Source organism: Setaria italica, chromosome II, assembly GCF_000263155.2.
Source record: "Setaria italica strain Yugu1 chromosome II, Setaria_italica_v2.0, whole genome shotgun sequence".
NCBI lineage: Eukaryota > Viridiplantae > Streptophyta > Magnoliopsida > Poales > Poaceae > Setaria > Setaria italica.
The window spans coordinates 43,250,620-43,269,891 of record NC_028451.1 but is presented as its reverse complement, the minus strand read 5'-3'; the positions used below and the strand labels follow the sequence as shown (position 1 = coordinate 43,269,891).

The window sequence follows — 19,272 nt, the reverse complement described above, 5'->3', positions numbered from 1 at the left end:
TCCCATGACGAACCTAACGTGCTGCGTCACTCGTGACTTTTTTTTGGCATGGCACTTCAAGAAAATTGGAAAAACTAAATAAAAAGACATTCAAGTGTTGTGGAGACCTCTAACATTCTCTGAGAGGACTTTATAAAAAAAAATCTCTGAGAGGCAAAGAAGCAATCTGTCGGAGATGGGTTAATGTAGCAATGGATCCGGTGGTGACAAGGAGCCTCCAAAGATGAGGAATACAGATCGGACTACAGTGAGGTCGCAGAGAAGAAACTCGTCGGAGTTAAGGGAGAAGGCATAGGTAGCGGCGTGGGCTCAACGGCGTCGAATGAGTGCAGCAGGAAGGAAGAGTGCCAAGGTGAGCAACGAAAAACGAACTGCCGCAACCAAGGAAGCCTAGGAAATGGTAGGGGCAGAGGCGTTTTAGTAGGGTGCCTAATCCTTAAGCAAACCATGCTGCTCCTAGAGAATGTTAAGGTGGAGGACAAATAAGGCCTGGGTCCCATGTGGAAGTTTATGTCAATTTTACAGTTTCTATAAAAGCTGCAACTTCATGTGGAAGTTTTATATTGACTTTGTCGATCTACTCTCTCCGTTCACGGATGAAAAGTTTAAGCCAGATAGGAGAAGACGCGTGTAGCCCTCATTAAAGCTGCTAGATAGGTTTGGTTGGTGCGAGTCAAGCGATTACTAAATGGTACTATTAATTTGCGATATGTTTGCAAGTCAAGCGATATGTTTGCTGGACGAGTAATGAGATTTCTTACCCTTAAAATTCATGTCACATCGAATATTCGGATGTTAATTAGAAGGACTAAACATGAGTTAATTATAAAACTAATTACACAAATGGATCTTAATTCACGAGATGAATCTATTAAACTTAATTAATTCACATCATTAGCACATATTTATTGTAGCACCATATTGTCAAATCATAGCTACTTAGGCTTAATAGATTCGTCTAGTAAATTAGTCCCCATCTATACAATTAGTTTTATAATTAATCTACGTTTAATACTCCTAAGTAGTATCTAAACATTCGATGTTACAGGAATTTTAGGAGATTCTAGAGAACCAAACACCCCCTTATACTCCTTCCGTTCCAAATTATAAATCATTCCAACTTTTTTGAATGACTTATCATTTTATGTTGGATCAAAATTATAGAGAGGATCACAAAGATTTTTATAGCACTGAATAGATATACTATGAAAATATATTTAATGAAGAAACTAATTGTACTTATTTGGTATCATAAATATTAATATTTTGATTCTCCAAATAAAATTGGAATGACTAATAATTTGGAACGGAGGAGGGAGTATTTGTCAGGAATTAATTTGGATTCTCCTAGCGTGGATAGAATATTATATTTGTTGATAGAATTTGAATGAGCTCTACCGATAGGCATCGATCGAAATCTGCTTGAGAGGATGATGTGGGCCGGGGCGCTACTTTGGTAAGGCTTCAACTTGCGGACTTGACGAGATTTTGAAACAGAATTTATATGCAAGCAACTTGGCGGCAAGCTTTACACGATTGGACGGGGGCAGGGGTGACAGCTTGGTGCTTGACCTGCCGAGCAGATCTAGCTATCCGCGCCGCCGAAATATCGTCATCAGAGCAACAATTATTGCCTCGTCGTGAAACGAACACGAGCGTCGTCACACTACACGACGTCGCTGTTATCCTTCGTGGCAATGTCGGTTGCGCCGCCGGTGCAAGACGTGACTGCGGCGGCGGCGGCGGCGGCCTCCTGCTTGTGCTCTTCCTCCTCCATGGTGTCCGACATGCTCCGGCCCTTCGTCTCCGGTAGGCAGGCGGCGAAGAGCCCGAAGCACCCGATGCAGAGCCCGAACACGCCGAAGGAATAGAAGCTCCGCTCCCGGCCGAGCGCCACGAGCACGGGCGCCGCCACGCCGCCGAGCACCAGCGCCTGCCGCACCAGCCCCACCGCCGAGTTGCGCACGGACGTCGGGAACAGCTCGATGGAGTAGATCAGGATGAGGTTGAACGCCGTGATGGTCGCGAAGAAGGAGAGCAGCTCGGACGCCATCCGCGCCGCCGAGCCCTCCGGGATGGCGACGCACATGAGGCTGAAGGCGCCCGCCGCCGCGGTGAGCGCGATCACCGTGGTCCGCCGGTTGACCTTGCCGATGAATGCCAGCGACAGGACGGCCGACGGCAGCTCGGCCATCGCGTTGTACGTGACGCTCAGGTACAGGTTGGTTCCCAGGCTGCCGACGTTGAGCGGCATGCCGTAGTAGACCATGCCGACGCCGAAACTGGTCGTCATGATCGCCGCCAGCCTCCGGAGCGCCCACGGCCGCTCCCAGAACGCCCGCATCGTGCCGAACGCGCCACCGGCGCCGCCGCCGGCGTCCCCGCCGTCCGCGCGCATGGTGCACGCGTGCAGCATGGAGAAGCTGGACGTGATGCTGTTGCCGTTGAGCGTCGCGATCTGCTGCAGCGTGTCCATGGCGTCCTGCTTACGCCCGCGCACCAGCAGCCACCGCGGCGACTCCTGGGCGAGGAAGTAGAGCAGGACGGAGTAGCAGAGCGACGGCACGGACGTCCACAGGTACATGTTCCGCCACGACGCCTCACGGAACGCGAAGCCGAGCGCCGGGAGCGACAGGAACCCGACGGTGAAGAAGAAGAAGCCGGCCACGCTCACCGTGTCGCGCCACCGCTTGCCGACGAGCTCCGTGGACAGGACCAGCGTGCACGTGCCCACCATGGACCGGCCGAACCCGGACACGAACCGCAGCGCGGCGTACGCCCACACGTTCGGCGCGAACGCGGTGAGCACGCCGGCGACGGACATGGACACGAGGGACGTGAGCAGCATCTTCCGGCGCCCCAGGAGCGAGTCCGCGAGCGTGGTGAGCAGGAACCCGCCGGCCAGGCAGCCGGCGAAGAAGGACGACGCCGGGAGCGACACGAGCGCCGGGCCGGCGCACTTGAGCGCCCACTCCGAGACCATCGTCGAGTCGGCGGGGCGGTCCCACGCCCACGCGCCCGGCGGGAGCCAGCACGGCGAGGCCGGGGGCGCCGCCGGCGAGCAGGACGGCGAGGCTCCGGTGCAGTGCCACTGCGGTTCGGCGTCCGTGAACACGGAGATGAACACCTGCTGCGCGTCGAAGGCCCAGGCGAATGCCAGCAGGATGGCCTTGAACAGCTGCATCACGCCGGTGGTGCCCATGTAATTCTCGATGGTGTCATCGATGGTGGGCGCCTTGGGCGGCTTGTGGCTCGTCAGGAGCGGGGCGGTGGTGTCCGTGTCGGCGGCCATTGCCACGGCAGTGTGTATGCGTGGTTTTGCCTGTGCTCTTTTGCTGCTCGTGAGTTGCGGGTTGGAGACGATGCCGGAGGCGGGTATTTATATGGGAAGCGCCGTCGCAGCTTGCCTCTTCAGGGGTGTTGGCCTGTGATTTTCCTACCTGGCAGGGTCGGATATGCTATTTCGCCTTCTGTTGCCAGTTCTGTCTGTACGTTGCTGCAGCCTGGACACAACCCCCTGGATCACTGGGGTGGTTTTTATCATTTATGGGTCCGCGTCCTGGTAACTGCAGATTGCGGCGCACCACCACAAGCACATGCGCCCCCCGGACCTAGTACCACGTAGCCGTTCTGACAAATTACAAGCATAAGAACACTCATCTTTGTCAACTATAGTTGTGAAAGAGTATAACTACGAGAAAACCGTCCGATTTATTTTTCAAATTACAGTTTTTAAATATCTGTTGCGTGCATGACATTAGTCGTTAAGATATATAAAAAGTTTGAGAACAGCATATATAGAACTTAATTGATGTCCCCCCTGTTCCTATCAATTTGAATTTGTGCCCAAGTTTCGAATTCAAAAGAAGGTTAGAGTAGTGGTATGTACACGAGACTCATGCTCCGTCTTCAGAAGGTATGTAAAGTTTGACTGGCCGTCTATATAAATATCATCTATTTAAGAGTAATTAGGATTTATTTTAAAACTTTACGCATTAACTTGTCCTAGTCCATCCAGCTCCCATTTGATTCAGAGTATGATCCTGGTGTTTTCCTACATACTCTGATTTACTCTAATATGAGCGCCGCGATCAATTTACTCTGATTTTGTAATCCCACTTGCGTGATCACCAGCAATCAACATTGACGACCGCTAGCAGTAGTGCTCTGTTTATTCTATGCTTATCGCCAGATCATCCGCCTAATCATGCGACTTTTTTATTGCGTGCCGCGCACGTGCCGGTTTGCCAGGTCATCAACTGCGTGCGCTTTGTCTCGCAATTCCCCTAGCCGACTCATCGATTGGCCTGGACTCACAGAGCTCTGCCGGTGTGCCCAGGATATTTCAGGGGTGTTTGGTTTTCTAGGATCTCCTAAAATTTCTATCACTATTAAATGTAGATTAATTATAAAACCAATTGCACAGATGGAGACTAATTTGCGAGACGAATCTATTAAGCCTAATTAGTTCATGATTTGACAATATAGTGCTACCGTAAACATGTGCTAATGATGAATTAATTAGGCTTAATAGATTCGTTTCGTGAATTAGCCTTCATCTCTGTAATTAGTTTTATAATTAGGTCATGTTTAATTTTCCTAATTAACATCTGAATATTCGATGTGACATAAATTTAGTCCGGATTAAAGAATCAAACACCCCTCGTTTGTTTTGTTGCGGTAGCTAATCCATCCACGGTTGTTTTAGAGGTGTGTGTGTTTGAAAACGGAAAGTTCACAAGTTCAGGGTGGGTGTTTTAGCTGGGCTAGCTATAGCTTTCGAGATCTCGTCTGAACGAAGAACAGCCTGTCAGTTTTAGGTGTCAATCGACCAGCTTTACTCCATGAGGTAAAAAATTTTACAGAATTATCCAGCAGCAGCAGCAACTAACAGCTAGCGCATGATACCTGCCAATCTAGCGTTCACTTACCGCTCGACGCGCTTCTGGTGGATGCTCGCCTGTGTCCTCTGGGACTGCACGCTACGACCGCCAACAGTGCACCACGGCACATGGAATGGGACGGGTCCATGCAAGCTAAACCAGTCGCGCTCCGTATCGTTGGCGGTGACGTGTACTACCTTGTGGGGCCAAAAAGGTTGCATAATTGGTACGGAGATCCATGGAAGCGTGGCGGGGAATAGCTGGATTTTGGACTTGTCGCCCTCCTTGCGTCTAGTTTGGGACGACACTGCGAAAGCTACGTAGCACATACTTTGATCAACGGTAACACACACGGTATATATGCGCCTCGCGGATCGGAGCACTCATAGCTACATATTTGGTCCGAGCAAACTGTAGATCATTTTAGTATTTCTAGATTCATTACTTTTACTTACGTATCCAGATATAATATATATCTAGGTGTATAAAATAAATATTATGAAATTAGAGATAAAAAAATAACTTATAATTTGACACGGAGGAAATACTTGATAGTTGATCGTTGTATATATAAATCGGTGGTCGATCGAGAATACATAACGTTTGATCATTGTAAAATCGGTGGTTGTGAAAAATTGCACTGCTACTTAGCTTGATCATTGTAAGTATAACTTGTCTACCGGCAAGTAGTTGGGCAAAAAAAAAAAAGGAAGGAAACGTCGCGCCGTGCACGCACATGGAGCGCGGGTACCGCAGGATACGCTCTTGGTTCGTGGAAGCCTCGATCGATCCCAATGGCAGATGCGCACGGCACGACGACCGCATCACACCAGCCTAGCTAGCCAACCAGCGGCTGCCGCTGCCTCCGTCCCTCGCCGGTTTTCTGCCGCCTGTCACGTACCCGCATCTATCCGTATGCCCGCGCCGTGGATCCTGTCGGATCCCCCGGACGCGATCACGAGACGAGATCAACCGGCGCGCGTCAGCTCCAACTCAGCCAACATGCACGGTCCCTCCCTTCTTGCTTCCCTCCCCCTTCCCTGAAGCCAGAGGCGCCCGCCGATTGGCTACACGCGAGCTACCGGCTCAGCTCTTGTTTCGGCGCGCCGCCGGGGCGGGGGGCCAGCTCGGGTGGTGGATGCATCCGCGCCGGGCCGACGCGCCGAGGAATATCCCACGCGAGCGCCGGCCGCAGCCGCGTTGGCGGATGACGCTGACGCGGACGTGAGTCGCGGCGGCCGGGCGGGGCCCGGCTCGGCAAGCAGCGGGTACGGGTACGGCGCTCCGAGGCCTGATCTCTATAATTGGCATTAGAAAATCGCGGGAGGATCATTGGCCGCGGCTGGAATGTGATCATGGCTGACATGGCACCTTGCGCCGCAGACCACAGAGCCCAGAGGCTGCTTCCTGTGGCTAGCAGCGGGCCTCGTGCTCTTAGGGCGGCGAAGTCAGCTAGCTATTTGATTGTACAGCTGAGCATGTATCCTATGTGGAGGAAAGAGAAGTTGAGCCGACGACTTGCTCGTTGCTCAGCTTGCACGCGCGACGATACGCCAAATCGCCAGCACATCCGTTCTCTCTCTGTGCATGAAAGTACTAAAAATAACAAATAGCTAGCACTGTTAGATAGTTGCATGGACTGCTAGCTATTTAGTGCTGAGTTGGATGGCTCCTAGCTAGCTAGACTGTTGCGGATGACCTTACCTCTGTCTGTCGACTGTAGTTTCGACGGGACCCGTCGAAAGGACCGCAGCGTCTCTCTCCTGGATTCCTGTCTCAACTCTTATGTTTACCTTATCAGATCAACCTGCGCGTGTACGTGCACCCTATCGCAGTATGATTGGGCAATGGCCATGACTCGAACCCGAAGCAAACATCGCCGGCTGCTCGTCTTATCGCCATCCAGCGGCATCAGCCCCCGGTGATCCCGGTGTACGGGGCCTTCGACGAGGGGGGCGCACGCGCACACACACCCCTGCCCACCGCGTCGTGTGTCTCGCCAATCCGGCCTATCCAGCTACCCTGGACTCCTGGAGACGGAGGGAATTGCACAGAATCGTCTGCTTCTGACCGGCGCCGGGCCGCTTTCCGAGTGCTCGTTTGTCCGTTTGCTCGGCTCGCGCGGTGGTTGCTCTCCTGACTCAGCACGCCTGGCGGCCCCGGACAGGAAAAATCGAAGCAAAGAACTGAAGCGGTGTTAATACGATGCCGTGGCGGCAACCGGCGCTGTACCAGGGGCACATGCAGGGCCGTTTCGCTCGAGAATTCGGGGACTGTCCTGTACAGTGTACAGTGACGCTACAAATAGAGGATAGCACGATTTGCGTCCAGATCCTGCAACCCTCCATGGTTCTCTAGCTGTCCTAGTCAGTCGGAAGCGAAAATTTCCTTGGTCGACATGCATGCATGCAGCACGAGAGCAAAGCAAGCGCACAAAGGCTATTCAGATGAGATGATTTGACAGCCAATAAATTTTGATTTCAACGTGTATATATACGGCCCATCAACACCTCCGCCAACATGGGCTTACACGGACGTCGTCTCGGCCCTTCAGGCCATGGGAATTGCGAAGGCCTAGTCAACTACGGGAAAAAAAAATATGGACGTGGCTGGGCTGGGCTCCTGCTGGAACACGTGAGCTGTTTCCGGGGTGATGCAGGAGGGCTCCAGGCCGCGCGCGTGGCGCGCGTCCATCGAGACGGTAGTAGCGGCGGCGCTACCGGACGACGTGCTCCCCGACATCCCCTCCTCGCAGCTGGGACGCGTCCCCGATGCCGATGCGCTCGCAGCGCGGAGGCGTGGCGCGGCGCCGCACAGCGGCAGCGGCAGCGCCGGCGCACGCGGGCTGCTTCCTGTGGCCTTCGCGATTTTTCGCGCACGCTCTCCCACAGTCCCACGGACCCGTCCCGATTTTTTTTGGTGGGTGCACAGCCGAATAGCCGATGGTCGCTTCTTGGGCTGCGCGTAACGGCAGCGCCGGCCCTAGAGCGACACTGCGGGAGGCGCTACGTGTGGTCCAGTCGCTGCGTGCAAAAACGAAACCAAACGGGGATTGGTTGAGGAAGAGCTGGAACAGAGCCGCCCTACGAAGAAGGTGGGAGGTGCGCCCCACCCCCACCACTCGGCCGGCCGGCCGGCTAGTTGCCCTTTGACGCCGTCCTCGCTCTGTCTTTGACTCGTGTTGGTAACGCACTAACGCGGACGTGGTCAAATCGTTTGACTCAACCGCACCAGCGTCTCAGAACTAGGTAAACGTGAACACACTCCAGAAGCACAGTTTCTTTCGGAACGCACTCTTTTTCCACCAACCAAGTGATTATCGTTTTTTTCTTATATACAGGCAGCCGTAATCGAGTTAAACGCACCAGCCCTCTCGTTAATTAATCGAACAGGTGGATAGACGACGCGCGCAGCGAAGTTCCTCATTAAGCAAATGGATGCGCACAGTAATTTTTTTTAATTAAATACATTAAAATTTCTCAGCTGAGCGAGCAGTGGACAGAGGATACTTGCGTCCCAATCCAACGCCATCTGCCGCGCCGCGCTTTGGCCGCCGTTTTGTTACCGGATTACCGCGCCGCGCTCGCTAGCTGTCCCCAAACTACATTTTTAAACCGCCGGAGAACAAGGGGCTTGACACGACATCCACGCGGCGAGAAACCAGACGGTGGGCGGCGACGGACCGACCTCCACCGACTTACTCGCGTGGCCGTCGTTTCTTTTTCGCGTGGCGATCCAATCTCGGCCGGTCAGCCACCACGTCACCAACCCCGTCCCCACTCCCACCGCCGCCGGGCCACGTCCCACCACCCCCCGCCCCCCAACGGCTAGTTCCAGACCCACGCGATCGCGCCACGTAGCCCGTCCACCACCAGCCCGCGCCGTCCGATCCCACGCGCTCCGCACCACACGCGGGTTGAGCGCCAACCCGCCTCGATTTCAAAAAAGTAACCCCGTAAATCACGCGCTCCTCCACGGCCGCCTCCACCGACCCACATCGACCGACGTGTAGGACCCTGTTTATCCGGTCCCGTGTGTCAGTGAGCGGCGCAGCGTGGATTAGCGGGTGGGCGCGGGAGGTGAAAAAGATCTTGCGCACGAAGCAGCATTGGATTCTGGTGGTTGCCGTAATTTTCTAGAAAGGCCCCCGCGCGGAGGATTTCTCTACTTCGTAGGCAGGTTCCCCCGGGTAGGAGCAAATAGAGGGGCCTCCTATAAAACCGGGGAAGGGGGAGGTCAGCTGTTTCCAAATTTACCTCGCAGGTCTGGTCCTCCAGCATTCGCCGCAGGTTAGGTTGCTTAGCAGTAGGGGAAGACATCCACAGGTTGTTGTGCGATTATCGGGAGCAGGAGGAGTTTGAGATTGAGAGCGAAACTAGAGGTAATCTCTTCCTCCGATCTCGAATTCCTGTTTCGATTCGGTGCTTGTTTGTCTCTTCTTCCTCGTCGGGCTTTGCTCTGGCAGTGTGTTCCTGCCCTCTGTTTCTTTGTTCTGTTTCGCGTGGTATGTGATCCTTGCGCTGAGGAGGATTGGATTAGAGGTGATTGGATTGTGATTTGCTGCCTTTTTCTAGCTTTCGCTGCCGGGGATTGGATTAGAGCTGATTGGTTTGTGATCATGCTGCCTTTTCTAGATTGCGTTTGATGCAACGGCTCCTGTTTCGCTTTTGCGGCTGGTCTGTTGCCTGAGCCTTAGTGGTGTTCGACTGTAGTTTTGGTTTGTGGCTGCGGACAATTTGAATCGGGGATTTTTCGCTGAACGAGAGCTCCCGCGGGATTTCCGATCTAAAATTTTGGAAGGGAATCGGTTCGTCTTTAAAAGGAAATTCGCCAATCTTTTTCTTTCAGCTTGATGATTCTTATCTCCATAATCCCGTGCAGATATTCTTCCTTACGAGATCTCCGATTGGATAAGTGATCTTTTTATCACCAAAGACCAAGAGCAGTAGGGTTTAACAGGCAAAGGGGGGAAATGGCAATTGGACAGGGCGACGCGAAGAAGGGGTCTCTTGCCACGAGCTTGAGCTTCTCGAACTGCAGGAGCAGCACGAGAATCCTGGGGAGGAAGAGGGTGGCCGTGTCACCGACTCCGGGCCCCAGGAGCCCTCACTCTTCGGTCCGCACCCTGCGCAAGCAGCGCAGCGTCCGGTTCCACATGGATGACGCCGTCAGCCTTCTTGAATCGCTGCCTCAAGACGTCCTGGTAATTGCTTGTCACTGATCTGTTTTCTTTTATTACTCGCATTCTGATTCAGTCCTGTATGCCTTGCTTATCCCAATTTGATTCCGATTTTGCAGATTAAAGTCTTGTGCAAGGTGAACCACAGCGATCTGAGGCAGCTCCTCCTCGTGTCGAAACCAGTCAACGAAGCAGTACGCACTTCGAACCCCTACCACCTAATTCCAGATTCCAAATTGTGTTTCTTGTCCACTTTGTTGGCTAACATCGCCTTGTTCAATTCCTTCTTTGCAGACAGTTGTTGCTCGAGAGCTGCATTTCAAGTTTGCGACGCCGTCCTCGAAGGCCGGTTTTAGAGGCGACGAGGACGGCGAGGATGAAGATGGCCCCGGGGCGCCCATGCAACGCAGGGTTGCAAGGTCGCGCCTCCGGAACAAGAACCTGGATAGCATCGCCATCAACCTGTCGGCGTCATTCGAAACCTTGCTCTCCGAGGTCTAGATGTAAATATATGACATCACAGGCTTTCAGTTTCCACTTCAGCTTGCCAGTGTATCTAGTAGTGTCAGGCTGCAAAGTTCAGTGCTTTTTGTAGCCCACGTCATAGAGAAACTTTTAGGTAGTGGTAAGTAGTATACTCATATGAGTTACTAGTACTAGCTTATATATAGAGAGAGTTTCTTCAATGCTGTGATTGAAGAACACAGACGATGTTTTTATCTTTTTTTTTGTAGAAGTACCTTGTAAAAGTTATGTGAGATCTCTCTTCTCTTTTGTGTATGCTGTAAGTGTATGATCTCCGTATGCTAGTGTGCACGAGAAGATAAACTCTTTTATTTGCTTCAATATGGATGGTGTTATCTGTTGCAATTGTGTGAATCATGCGTGCACAGAGATTGCACTATCTCTGAACTCTGAAGAACTGCGTGCGGCATCAGTGGTGTTGTTTCTTCAGAGCTGCAGTCTGCCTGTCCAGATTTTTCTTTCGTTCGGTTTGCTGGAGTTGGTGGTGTGGCTTTCGGCTCTCGCCCACTACAGCATGGGCCAAAATCCAGAGTTCTGAATGAGGCTACTAGTTCGCTAGCGTGATTTTATTATGGTTTGAACATTTGCGATTCTTTTACACCCATTTGCTGTCGCTAGTACGCAGCCACCATCCGGTGTAAAACGACCCCAAACATACTCTAATCCGTAAAGGCAGTGCAGCTCCCCAACCCGGTGCAAGTGCACTGTGCAGATGCAATGGTATTATGGTAGGCAGCACAGTGCCACCTTCTTGACGCCATTCCACAGTCCACATTGATGGTTCCTGGAACCCGGAAGGAAACGAGATCGCTGGCAACTGGCAAGTGTAATCGATCAGCAGTTGCTCGTGCAATCATTTGAGCCGCCCGGACCCAAGCGTGGAGCACGGCGCTTTTACTAGCGGTGCCACCACGGCAATGGCCGCGCAACTGCTACAGCACTTCACCGGCAGGGCAGGTGCAGCCGCCCCAGAAAGACACAAGAGGCTTGGCCCGGCCGTCCCACGCGTTTACGCCGGCGACAGGACGCGCGCCGCCTCACGCAGCTGTGCCAGCTTCCGCGCCTCCGTGGCTGCCAGCCGTGGAGCAGCCGGCAGCGGCACTGGTCGCCGCGGGCCGGCACCGCGGCACGTGTAGTGGGCGGAGGGGACCCGGCCGGGGGTGGTCGATCTCTGACGACGGCCGTCGCGCCGAACCAACGAATTATTGGCCCGCCGGCCGGATCGGGCCACGGTGCCGGTGGCTGGCGCGCCAAAAAAGTAAGCCAGCAGCGCGGCAGCCGGCGTCGGTTGATCGCAGAACGCCCGGCGGTCCAACACCTGCGCGGTCCCATCCCGGCCGGGTCTCTCCCTGTCTCTCTTTTCCGTCACTGACGAGCTCACGCTGAGTACTACAGTAGTATGAGTATCTCCCTTTTTTTCTTGGGGGCTGTCGAGCTTTTGTCATAAATATTTGTTTGGCGTTCAAGCCCTGGTTGCTTCACCCCCAACTCCCAACTTTGCCATTATGCAAAAAGAAAATTTCTCATCATATCAAACTTGCGGTACATGCATGAAGTACTAAATGTAGATGAAATTAAAAACTAATTGCACAGTTTTGTTGTACTTTGCGAGACGAATCTTTTGAGCCTAATTAGTCAATGTTTGGACAATAATTCACAAATACAAACGAAACGCTACAGTGTGCTACAGTGCCGTCACAGTAATTTTGGCACTCCCAATTTTGGCAACTAAACAAGGCTCAAAACTCTTCATCATAAACAACAAAACATGGCAGGTGCTGCCGGTCAGCCGGAGTATTTGGCCTGTGCGGAACTGCAGATAGAGTAAACCTTCACGTGTTCCACACTTTTAACGCTGGCATACTGTTGAAGCATCAGACTCGTTCTGCATTTTACGGTCTTTTCTGATTCATGGCCTGCCTGTCACTAGAAATCATTTAAACCTGCAAGTTGAGCTGCCGAAATCATTTCTGATTCATCACACTTGTTTGCTGTAGTACTTGGCTGGAGAAACCTAGCTGCTCATGCATGCGAGATGCAATGTTACAGCATCCTTGGCTGTACACTTTTTCATCAGCAACTTGATCGATCGACGAGCTTCAGTTACAGTTGCTCTAGCAAGTACTCTACTCCATCAGCAACTTCCCGTACCTACGGCTCGTTCTTTGCCGTTGGCCGGTTAACCTTCACGCTCAGTACTATTCTACTCCAACCTCACCGTTGGCCGGTTAACTTGGTACTGAATCAAAGTGGAGTTTTTACAGTGGATCGTCGCAGTACTCTTCATCAGTTACGGAGGGGCTGTGCTTCCCCCTTGGCACCTTTTTGACCCGGACGCACCGAAGCCTAGCGCCCTCGCCCATCAGTTCACGTGCGGATGGGAAATCCCCTGCCCCCGGCAACCGGCATCATCAAATGAACAAGGGACAGATTGCAATCTCTAGGTGCAGGACGTCCTGCAAAAGCGTGTTCATATCTTTGGACAATCGGACTCCAACCATGCCCGCAGAATTTTTTTTTCTTTTAAAAAATAAGCCAGATTCCTCCTTTCTTGGACGCAAAAGGCGTCACCGATTGCACGTTGAACTGTTGAAGATTATCATATCATAACGTTGAAAAGCCACTCGTGTTGGTTAGATTTTGCGAGTTGGACCCCCCAATTTTGTATGGGTCACGTTTTTTTCACGGGGGGCAGCTGGGCAGCAGCTTGTGTGGTCGCTGCAGAAGTAAAATTTTATCAGTAGCAAGTATGAACATGCGCATTCATATGCAGGGGGCTGCTTGGGAGGTTCCGGGTTGGGACTTGGGACTACGCGGTGCGCCCTCCGTGGTTGTTCAGCGAGTCCCAGCTAGAAATGTCGGCAGATCATGAGCTCGTACTTCATGTAGTGTGGTGATCTGGTAACGTCACTACGCAGTACACGCGACGGCTTCAGTTTGTTTGGATCCCGATCGCCATCAACATCACACAGTGCTAGCCGCCTGTTCCTTCTTGCACGAGAGCGACGTACCGGCTGCTTTGCTCCTACGGAGTACCTCCTAGTACTGTAGTACATCATACCGAGACATTCGCTCAGAACTCAGAACTCAGATCTCTGGGGCTCCGGCATCGCATCGTATGGCACTGCAACTTTGGCCTAGGGACGTGTACGACAGAAGGGCAGAAACCTAGGACCAGGGACGACTAGTACAACGTAGGATCTCTCGAATTTCGTTTTCTCCGATCCGGGCTTCGGAAACTAAAAACTCCTCAAAGAATCCCCCCAACTCCGTTCAGGAAATCTCTCATCTTCGAGAACCAAGAAGCTAAGCATCGGTTGAGGAAAAGTAACCTGGCGCGGGCAGGACAGTCCCCGCACCATGCCCCAGCCCAGCGCAACCAACCCGAAGATCAGAACATGCCTCCGTTGTAGGCCGTCCGTCCCCCGCGTCCCTCCTGGCAAAGCCTTGGAGTGCAAGCGATCCTGCCACTGCTCCGGGCGCTTTCCCGTGGCACGGCAGCGCAGAGGATTGCGAGTTTTGCGGTACGTGGCGGTGACAGCAACTCGTCCTGCCGGCGGCGAGCAGGTATCCGACTGTGACACTGTGACTACGTGCTGCTACGCCGCATGCGCTAGTGAGAGCCGTGCCAGAGGACGCTTTGCCGCTTTGGCTTGCCAGCTTTGTTGGTCTCGGCGCCCCGGCAATCGGCAGGCAGCAGAGGATGCCGCTGCTTTTGCCCGCCTTTGCCTCTGCGGCTCTGCCTCCCCGGTTGCCCGGATGATCTGGTTTCGAATCGCCGTATTCCACTTCTTTGTTTCGCCTGCCCGAACCGAGGGAGAGCCACCGGCCCAGCCGTGCCGGTGCGCCGTTTCCTGCGGTTCTGTGTGCGCGGCGGCCATCATCATTCATCACTGCGCTGCTGCCAAGAGGTCGCAGCACAAGGCCACGCCGGTTTGACCGGCACAGGTCTTCCTGGATCTTGGCAGTGGAGACGGAAATGCTACGGGCACACATGGCACAAGAAAAACAGAAAAAAATCCTACTATAACTATTATTTATGTAATCAAATCTATTCAAGACTTATTTTTCTTATATCTATATCTATACTTAATATTAAAGTGCAGTTTCTTTCAACCGTCGTGATTATTTTGCAAAAAAATCCTTCAATTTTTTCATAATAAACCCGCAGTTCTGGAAGTTAAACCGGCGTAATTCGTTTTCTCTCTCTCATCGTCTTCTTTCTTTCTCCGTCCCGCACTCTCTTCGTGAGCCCAAGCCAAGCAAAACTAGCAGGTGGCGAGCCTACCCCTTCTCTTTCCGACAACACCTTTGCTTCCGGTGCAAATCGCTGCAGGTGACGGTGGCTAAAAGCACTGGCGACGATTCCCCCTCCCTCAACTTACTGACGTGGGATACAAGAAATCTATGGCGCAAGGCCATGGCCGCGATGACTGTAGAGTGCAAGTGTCAAGGGAGGTTGCCCCTTCCTCTTCCCGCGCTGACGCCGCGGGCGGCGGCAGTCGCACCCTTCTGGTCCATCCTCGTAGGCAGCGGGGAGCTCAAGCTTGGCATCCGAAAGATCGATTTGGGAAGCGACGAGTTCGAGCTTTGTGTTTGAAGCTCGGTTTGGGTTGCAGGGAGCTCACGCTCGGCATTAGGAAGCCCAATTTGTGTTGTTCTTCGCCGTCAACCCGGTCATGTTCCCCATGGCCAACACCAGCGGTGACGACTGCGAGCCGCGGCACCAAAACGCGCGGGCTGCAGCGGGAAGCTCGTGCTGACGGCAGCACTGTAGACGCACGGGCCGTAGTGGGAGCTTGAGGGGCGGCAGAGGTCGGGGACAAGGTTCAGGAGGGCGGCACCACGGCAACGGTGAGCTCGAGGAGCGGCGTTGGGAGGTTGGACGAAGTCGTTGCGGCACGGCCACGGCGAGCTCGAGGGGCGGCGGCCCCTCCTCTTCCCGCCCCGTCGTGCGGCGGCCATGCGATGCTAGGGGTTTAGCGGCAGGAAGGTGCTGGCCGGTGGTTGCCATGGATTGCCAGCCTAATGTGGGTCCCGCAAAAAAGACTGGGAAGAAATGTCAAATCCTCCAACGCTGATTTGGCTGAGTCTGTAGAACATTTGGTCATTGTTGACTATATTATGAGGAGCAAATTGCTGAAGGATAATGTTGATTGCTCATGTTTCTTGGAGCAACTAGACCAGGATATCAGGCTATCAGGACCAGGCATGAATTGTTGAGTATATTATAATCAAGGACTGAGCATTTAGTTTAGCCTTATAATTTTTTCGTTTTATAGCTTGAAAGTTTTGTGGATAATCTCTTATGTTCATAATAACTAAGACATGAGTTGCATTAGTACTGAATCTTATCAGAAGTTTTAATGCATGTTTGAACTAGATGTAGGACACATTACATATGTAATTGAGATTCTACCGTTCAAATAGGCCATGCAGAATTCAAAGGAGTTGTCCATTTATTATTATCAGAGATGTATACAAATATTATGAAACATTCTAAACCAGATTAGAAAGTGAAGAAAGCGAACTAGGTGCTAGCGGATGACAACTTGGAAGTTGGTAAGAAACCGTAGCAATGCACGGGCATTTATGCTAATTTTACTTAAATGACATGGCATTGCACCCGCCATTTCCTTCAAAAAAGGAAACGTATTTGTGCCATTGTGCCAATTACGGTTCCAAAATTTTATCATAGCTTTTGTAACAATTAGAATCAGACCATCACGGTGTAAAACTCGTACCATCTGTGCCACAACCGTACTAATTCGAAGTATCAAAACTTGTTTGGCCATGGAACTAGGAATTGTACATCAAATCCATAAAGCACTTCGAGCTATGGAAGGAGTAACACTTCGAGATATCAAGTTACCATCTCCAATCTAACACTTTTAGCGATATCAATAATATTAGAACGTCCTAAATGGAAGGAGTAATGCATATATGAAAGTACTTTTTGGTTAGTGAACCTAATTGTCTAAACCTAATCGGCAATCCACTAGAGGTTATCCAGGTGGTAGATTTGTAGATGAGCAAGATTGTAAGACCAAGAACTCGAATGGTAACATAGGGACGCAAGGTTTAGACAGGTTCGAGCCTCCGAAGAGCAATACCCTATCTCCTGTGTTCTGATGAATTATATTGCTAATCGCAGGTGCAAAGAGTTAACGTTTGTTGGGTTGAGGGGAGTTACCTCGGGGGTGTCCCTGGCCGCTTTATATACGCTGACGGTCTAGGGTTACAAGTCAAATAGGATTTAATTCTAGTCGCTTTATATATTAATAGTCATAATTAAAAAGAACTTTTGACTTCAACATGGGTGGGCTTAAATACGTGATCAGAGGAATAACACCATTCAATTGGTTATTTCCTAAATAAGCGATACCACTTCTTCGCGTACCGTAAAATCGTAAATGTACGCTGTTCTATACAGCTCGAAAAATCACCCAAAGAAAATACCGATGTCCAAGCAGTAGCACCTAAAAGTCATCCCAGTTTTAACGCGGCACGGTTTGGCCGTTCACGTTCTGAGCCCTGGACTTTCTACCCGACTGTCCTCTCCCCCGTTGGCGTGTACTTGCAAGAGCTGCCAAGCCGTAGCAGTAGTTCATCGACGCGGTCACTCACTCCATCTGCCTCCCTCTCCCCTCTTCTGCCAAACCGTGCCGGAGCTTTGCGGCAAATCTCCTCTGCTTGTCCGCTTCCCCTTCTATATAAAAACCGCCGCGCTTGGCGGGGTGCCGGCGCTTTAACCGCCCCACTCCTCCCGCCATAAATGGCCACTTCCGCCCCCTCCACCTCACCTTCCCCGCCGCCGCCGGCGCAAGAGGTCCCCGCCGGCGGCGACCGGCGGCAGCCCCACCACCACCACCCGCTCCTCGCCGCCGCCGCCGCGGCATCCCTCCTCGCCGTGCTCTACCTCCCCCGGCCGCTGCTGCTGTTCGTGCTCTCCCCCGCCTCGCTATCCTCCCTGCTCCTCCTCCTCTCCCTCCTCCGCCTCGGCTCCGCGCCGCCGGCGTCCCCCGCTCCCGTCAACCCTCCTCCTACGTCGACGCAGCCGGAGGAGAAGCTGCCTCAGCAGCAGCTTCACGAGGCCGCGCACCCGCCTCTCCAGCCGCCTCCCCCACCTCCTTCTCCGCCGCCGCCGGAGCGGGAGATCGTGTTCCCGGCGGAGGCCCTCGAGTTCGCGTCGTGGGTGGCCAAGGGGCGCGCCCTGGAGGTGATCCACGAGGAGTTCGAGGCGGAGTGGGGGCGGCCGGAGGAGATGGGCCTGTCCTGGGCCTCCGATTCCGACCTCGACTCCGACTCCGACTCGGACAGCGTCGGCGGCGACAGCGACGACGACGGCGTCATCGGCGGTGGGGGCGAGGGGGAGGACGGGATGATCGAGATCTTGCTGGAGGAGGACAGCCTCATCGAGATCGACATCTCCCGGTGCCGGTGACAGAATCGACTGCCCCGGACGCGACACACACACGTTTCGCCACGTCCTTTTTTCTACTTGGGGATTAATTCTTGGTTTCACGGGCTTTTTTAACAAAACTTTTGCTGATCGGGCGTGTGGATTTGGAGTTCTTGAGTGCGTTTATCTAGATGGCTTGCCGCAATGTACATATAGGATGCTGAGGAGATACTGAGAGTGAGAAGCTTTGCTGCTTTCCCTTTTTTCTCAAACGGATTGCTTTGCTTATTTGAGATCATGATGATGATGATAACTTATTCAGAGCCTACAGTTGTTCCGGTCTTTTTTTAAATTCACCGCAAAAGATTGAGAATCATGAGCTGCTGTGACTTCTGAGTGGTATCGATGGGCATTGCAAGATTCTCAGGCATCTTCATCTTCCTTGTGGCCAAGGTTGCAACTGCTGGGCCATTATGCTCCACTGGTACGCGCTGTGCTGCTGCATCACGCGTGTACGCCATCAGTGGCTGGACTGTGCTCGAATCGCCAAGCTTTTGTTGCGGATGGTCGAGTGCCTTGGCAATGCTGTTTGGATCTGGATTCCTAGATCGCATCAGTAGCCTGTTTGGTGGTTGGCTTGGTTGGTTAAAGTTGGTTCGCCGAATCAGTTCAGATTCAGAGCACAAGAACAATGCCAATGCTGATGTGATGTGACGCGCCAGTGCACACTGACTGAATATCGTCTCAGCCTGTCCATTTCTCGTCGCAAGTTTTAGGTGCTGCTGCCTGGGATTTCCTGCTGGACTATTTAAATTTGCTGTTACCTAAATTTATACCTTGCTTATCGCTGTAATGCTCGAATCTGTTGGTCTCCAGCGCTTCGTCAGACTGCACGTTGTTCAGGCATCAAATCGTTTGTCGCAACCTAACTGGGGCGGTGCTACGTGTCACTCAAGGCGACAAATCCGCCGATGTCGCCTTCAGTAACAGCCGACATCAGTAACAGCCCCTGCACCACCTTCCTCCCTGGCTCCGGCGGCTCGCCGCCGAACCCGCTGCCTTCTCTCCTCGGCCCCTCTCTCTCCTCCGCTCGCCCCCGTGCTGTTGTCCTCCACCGTCTGCGGCAACTCTAGCCACCGCATCTGCCGCCGCCACCCTCCGTCACCCTAATACGGCTCCGCCGAGAAGCTCACCTCCAACCTTCGCCCCCGCCAATCCCTAGCCTACCGGCTATCCACCCGCCACCGCGCCGCGCCGCCTCACAACCCGCCTCTGCCGTCAAG

The 19,272-nt window shown here is 52.8% G+C and overlaps 3 protein-coding genes across 4 annotated transcripts; 2 read left to right on the top strand and 1 right to left on the bottom strand.

Moving 5' to 3' along the window:
* Nucleotides 1-1,477: 1,477 nt before the first annotated feature.
* Nucleotides 1,478-3,365, bottom strand: LOC101752775 (organic cation/carnitine transporter 2). The gene has a single exon (XM_004957965.2). It carries the CDS (start codon nucleotides 3,290-3,292, stop codon nucleotides 1,667-1,669), a length of 1,626 nt encoding a protein of 541 aa, XP_004958022.1. The 5' UTR covers nucleotides 3,293-3,365; the 3' UTR covers nucleotides 1,478-1,666.
* Nucleotides 3,366-9,113: 5,748 nt separating this feature from the next.
* Nucleotides 9,114-10,910, top strand: LOC101786658 (F-box protein At1g61340-like). Of its 2 annotated transcripts, XM_012843292.2 has the most exons (4): nucleotides 9,114-9,264; nucleotides 9,765-10,086; nucleotides 10,182-10,256; nucleotides 10,357-10,910. In XM_012843292.2, exons 2-4 carry the CDS (start codon nucleotides 9,856-9,858, stop codon nucleotides 10,561-10,563), a joined length of 513 nt encoding a protein of 170 aa, XP_012698746.1. In that variant the 5' UTR covers nucleotides 9,114-9,264; nucleotides 9,765-9,855; the 3' UTR covers nucleotides 10,564-10,910. The 2 variants fall into 2 exon arrangements, with proteins under 2 accessions (XP_012698746.1, NP_001267740.1); NM_001280811.1 differs by lacking the exon at nucleotides 9,114-9,264 and having other exon boundaries at nucleotides 9,856-10,086; nucleotides 10,357-10,563.
* A 6,259-nt stretch (nucleotides 10,911-17,169) lies between these two features.
* On the top strand, nucleotides 17,170-18,319 carry LOC101786263 (WAS/WASL-interacting protein family member 3-like). The gene has a single exon (XM_004957962.3). It carries the CDS (start codon nucleotides 17,363-17,365, stop codon nucleotides 18,029-18,031), a length of 669 nt encoding a protein of 222 aa, XP_004958019.1. The 5' UTR covers nucleotides 17,170-17,362; the 3' UTR covers nucleotides 18,032-18,319.
* The last annotated feature ends 953 nt before the right edge of the window (nucleotides 18,320-19,272 follow it).

What these genes read in the sequence shown, in the direction of transcription:
- LOC101752775 (XM_004957965.2), bottom strand. Translation starts at nt 3,292, where the DNA reads ATGGCCGCCGACACGGACACCACCGCCCCGCTCCTGACGAGCCACAAG.
- LOC101786658 (XM_012843292.2), top strand. Translation starts at nt 9,856, where the DNA reads ATGGCAATTGGACAGGGCGACGCGAAGAAGGGGTCTCTTGCCACGAGC. An exon ending in CGCTGCCTCAAGACGTCCTG is followed by an intron (nt 10,087 to 10,181) that starts GTAATTGCTTGT and finishes CCGATTTTGCAG; the next exon opens with ATTAAAGTCTTGTGCAAGGT. An exon ending in CGAAACCAGTCAACGAAGCA is followed by an intron (nt 10,257 to 10,356) that starts GTACGCACTTCG and finishes CCTTCTTTGCAG; the next exon opens with ACAGTTGTTGCTCGAGAGCT.
- LOC101786263 (XM_004957962.3), top strand. Translation starts at nt 17,363, where the DNA reads ATGGCCACTTCCGCCCCCTCCACCTCACCTTCCCCGCCGCCGCCGGCG.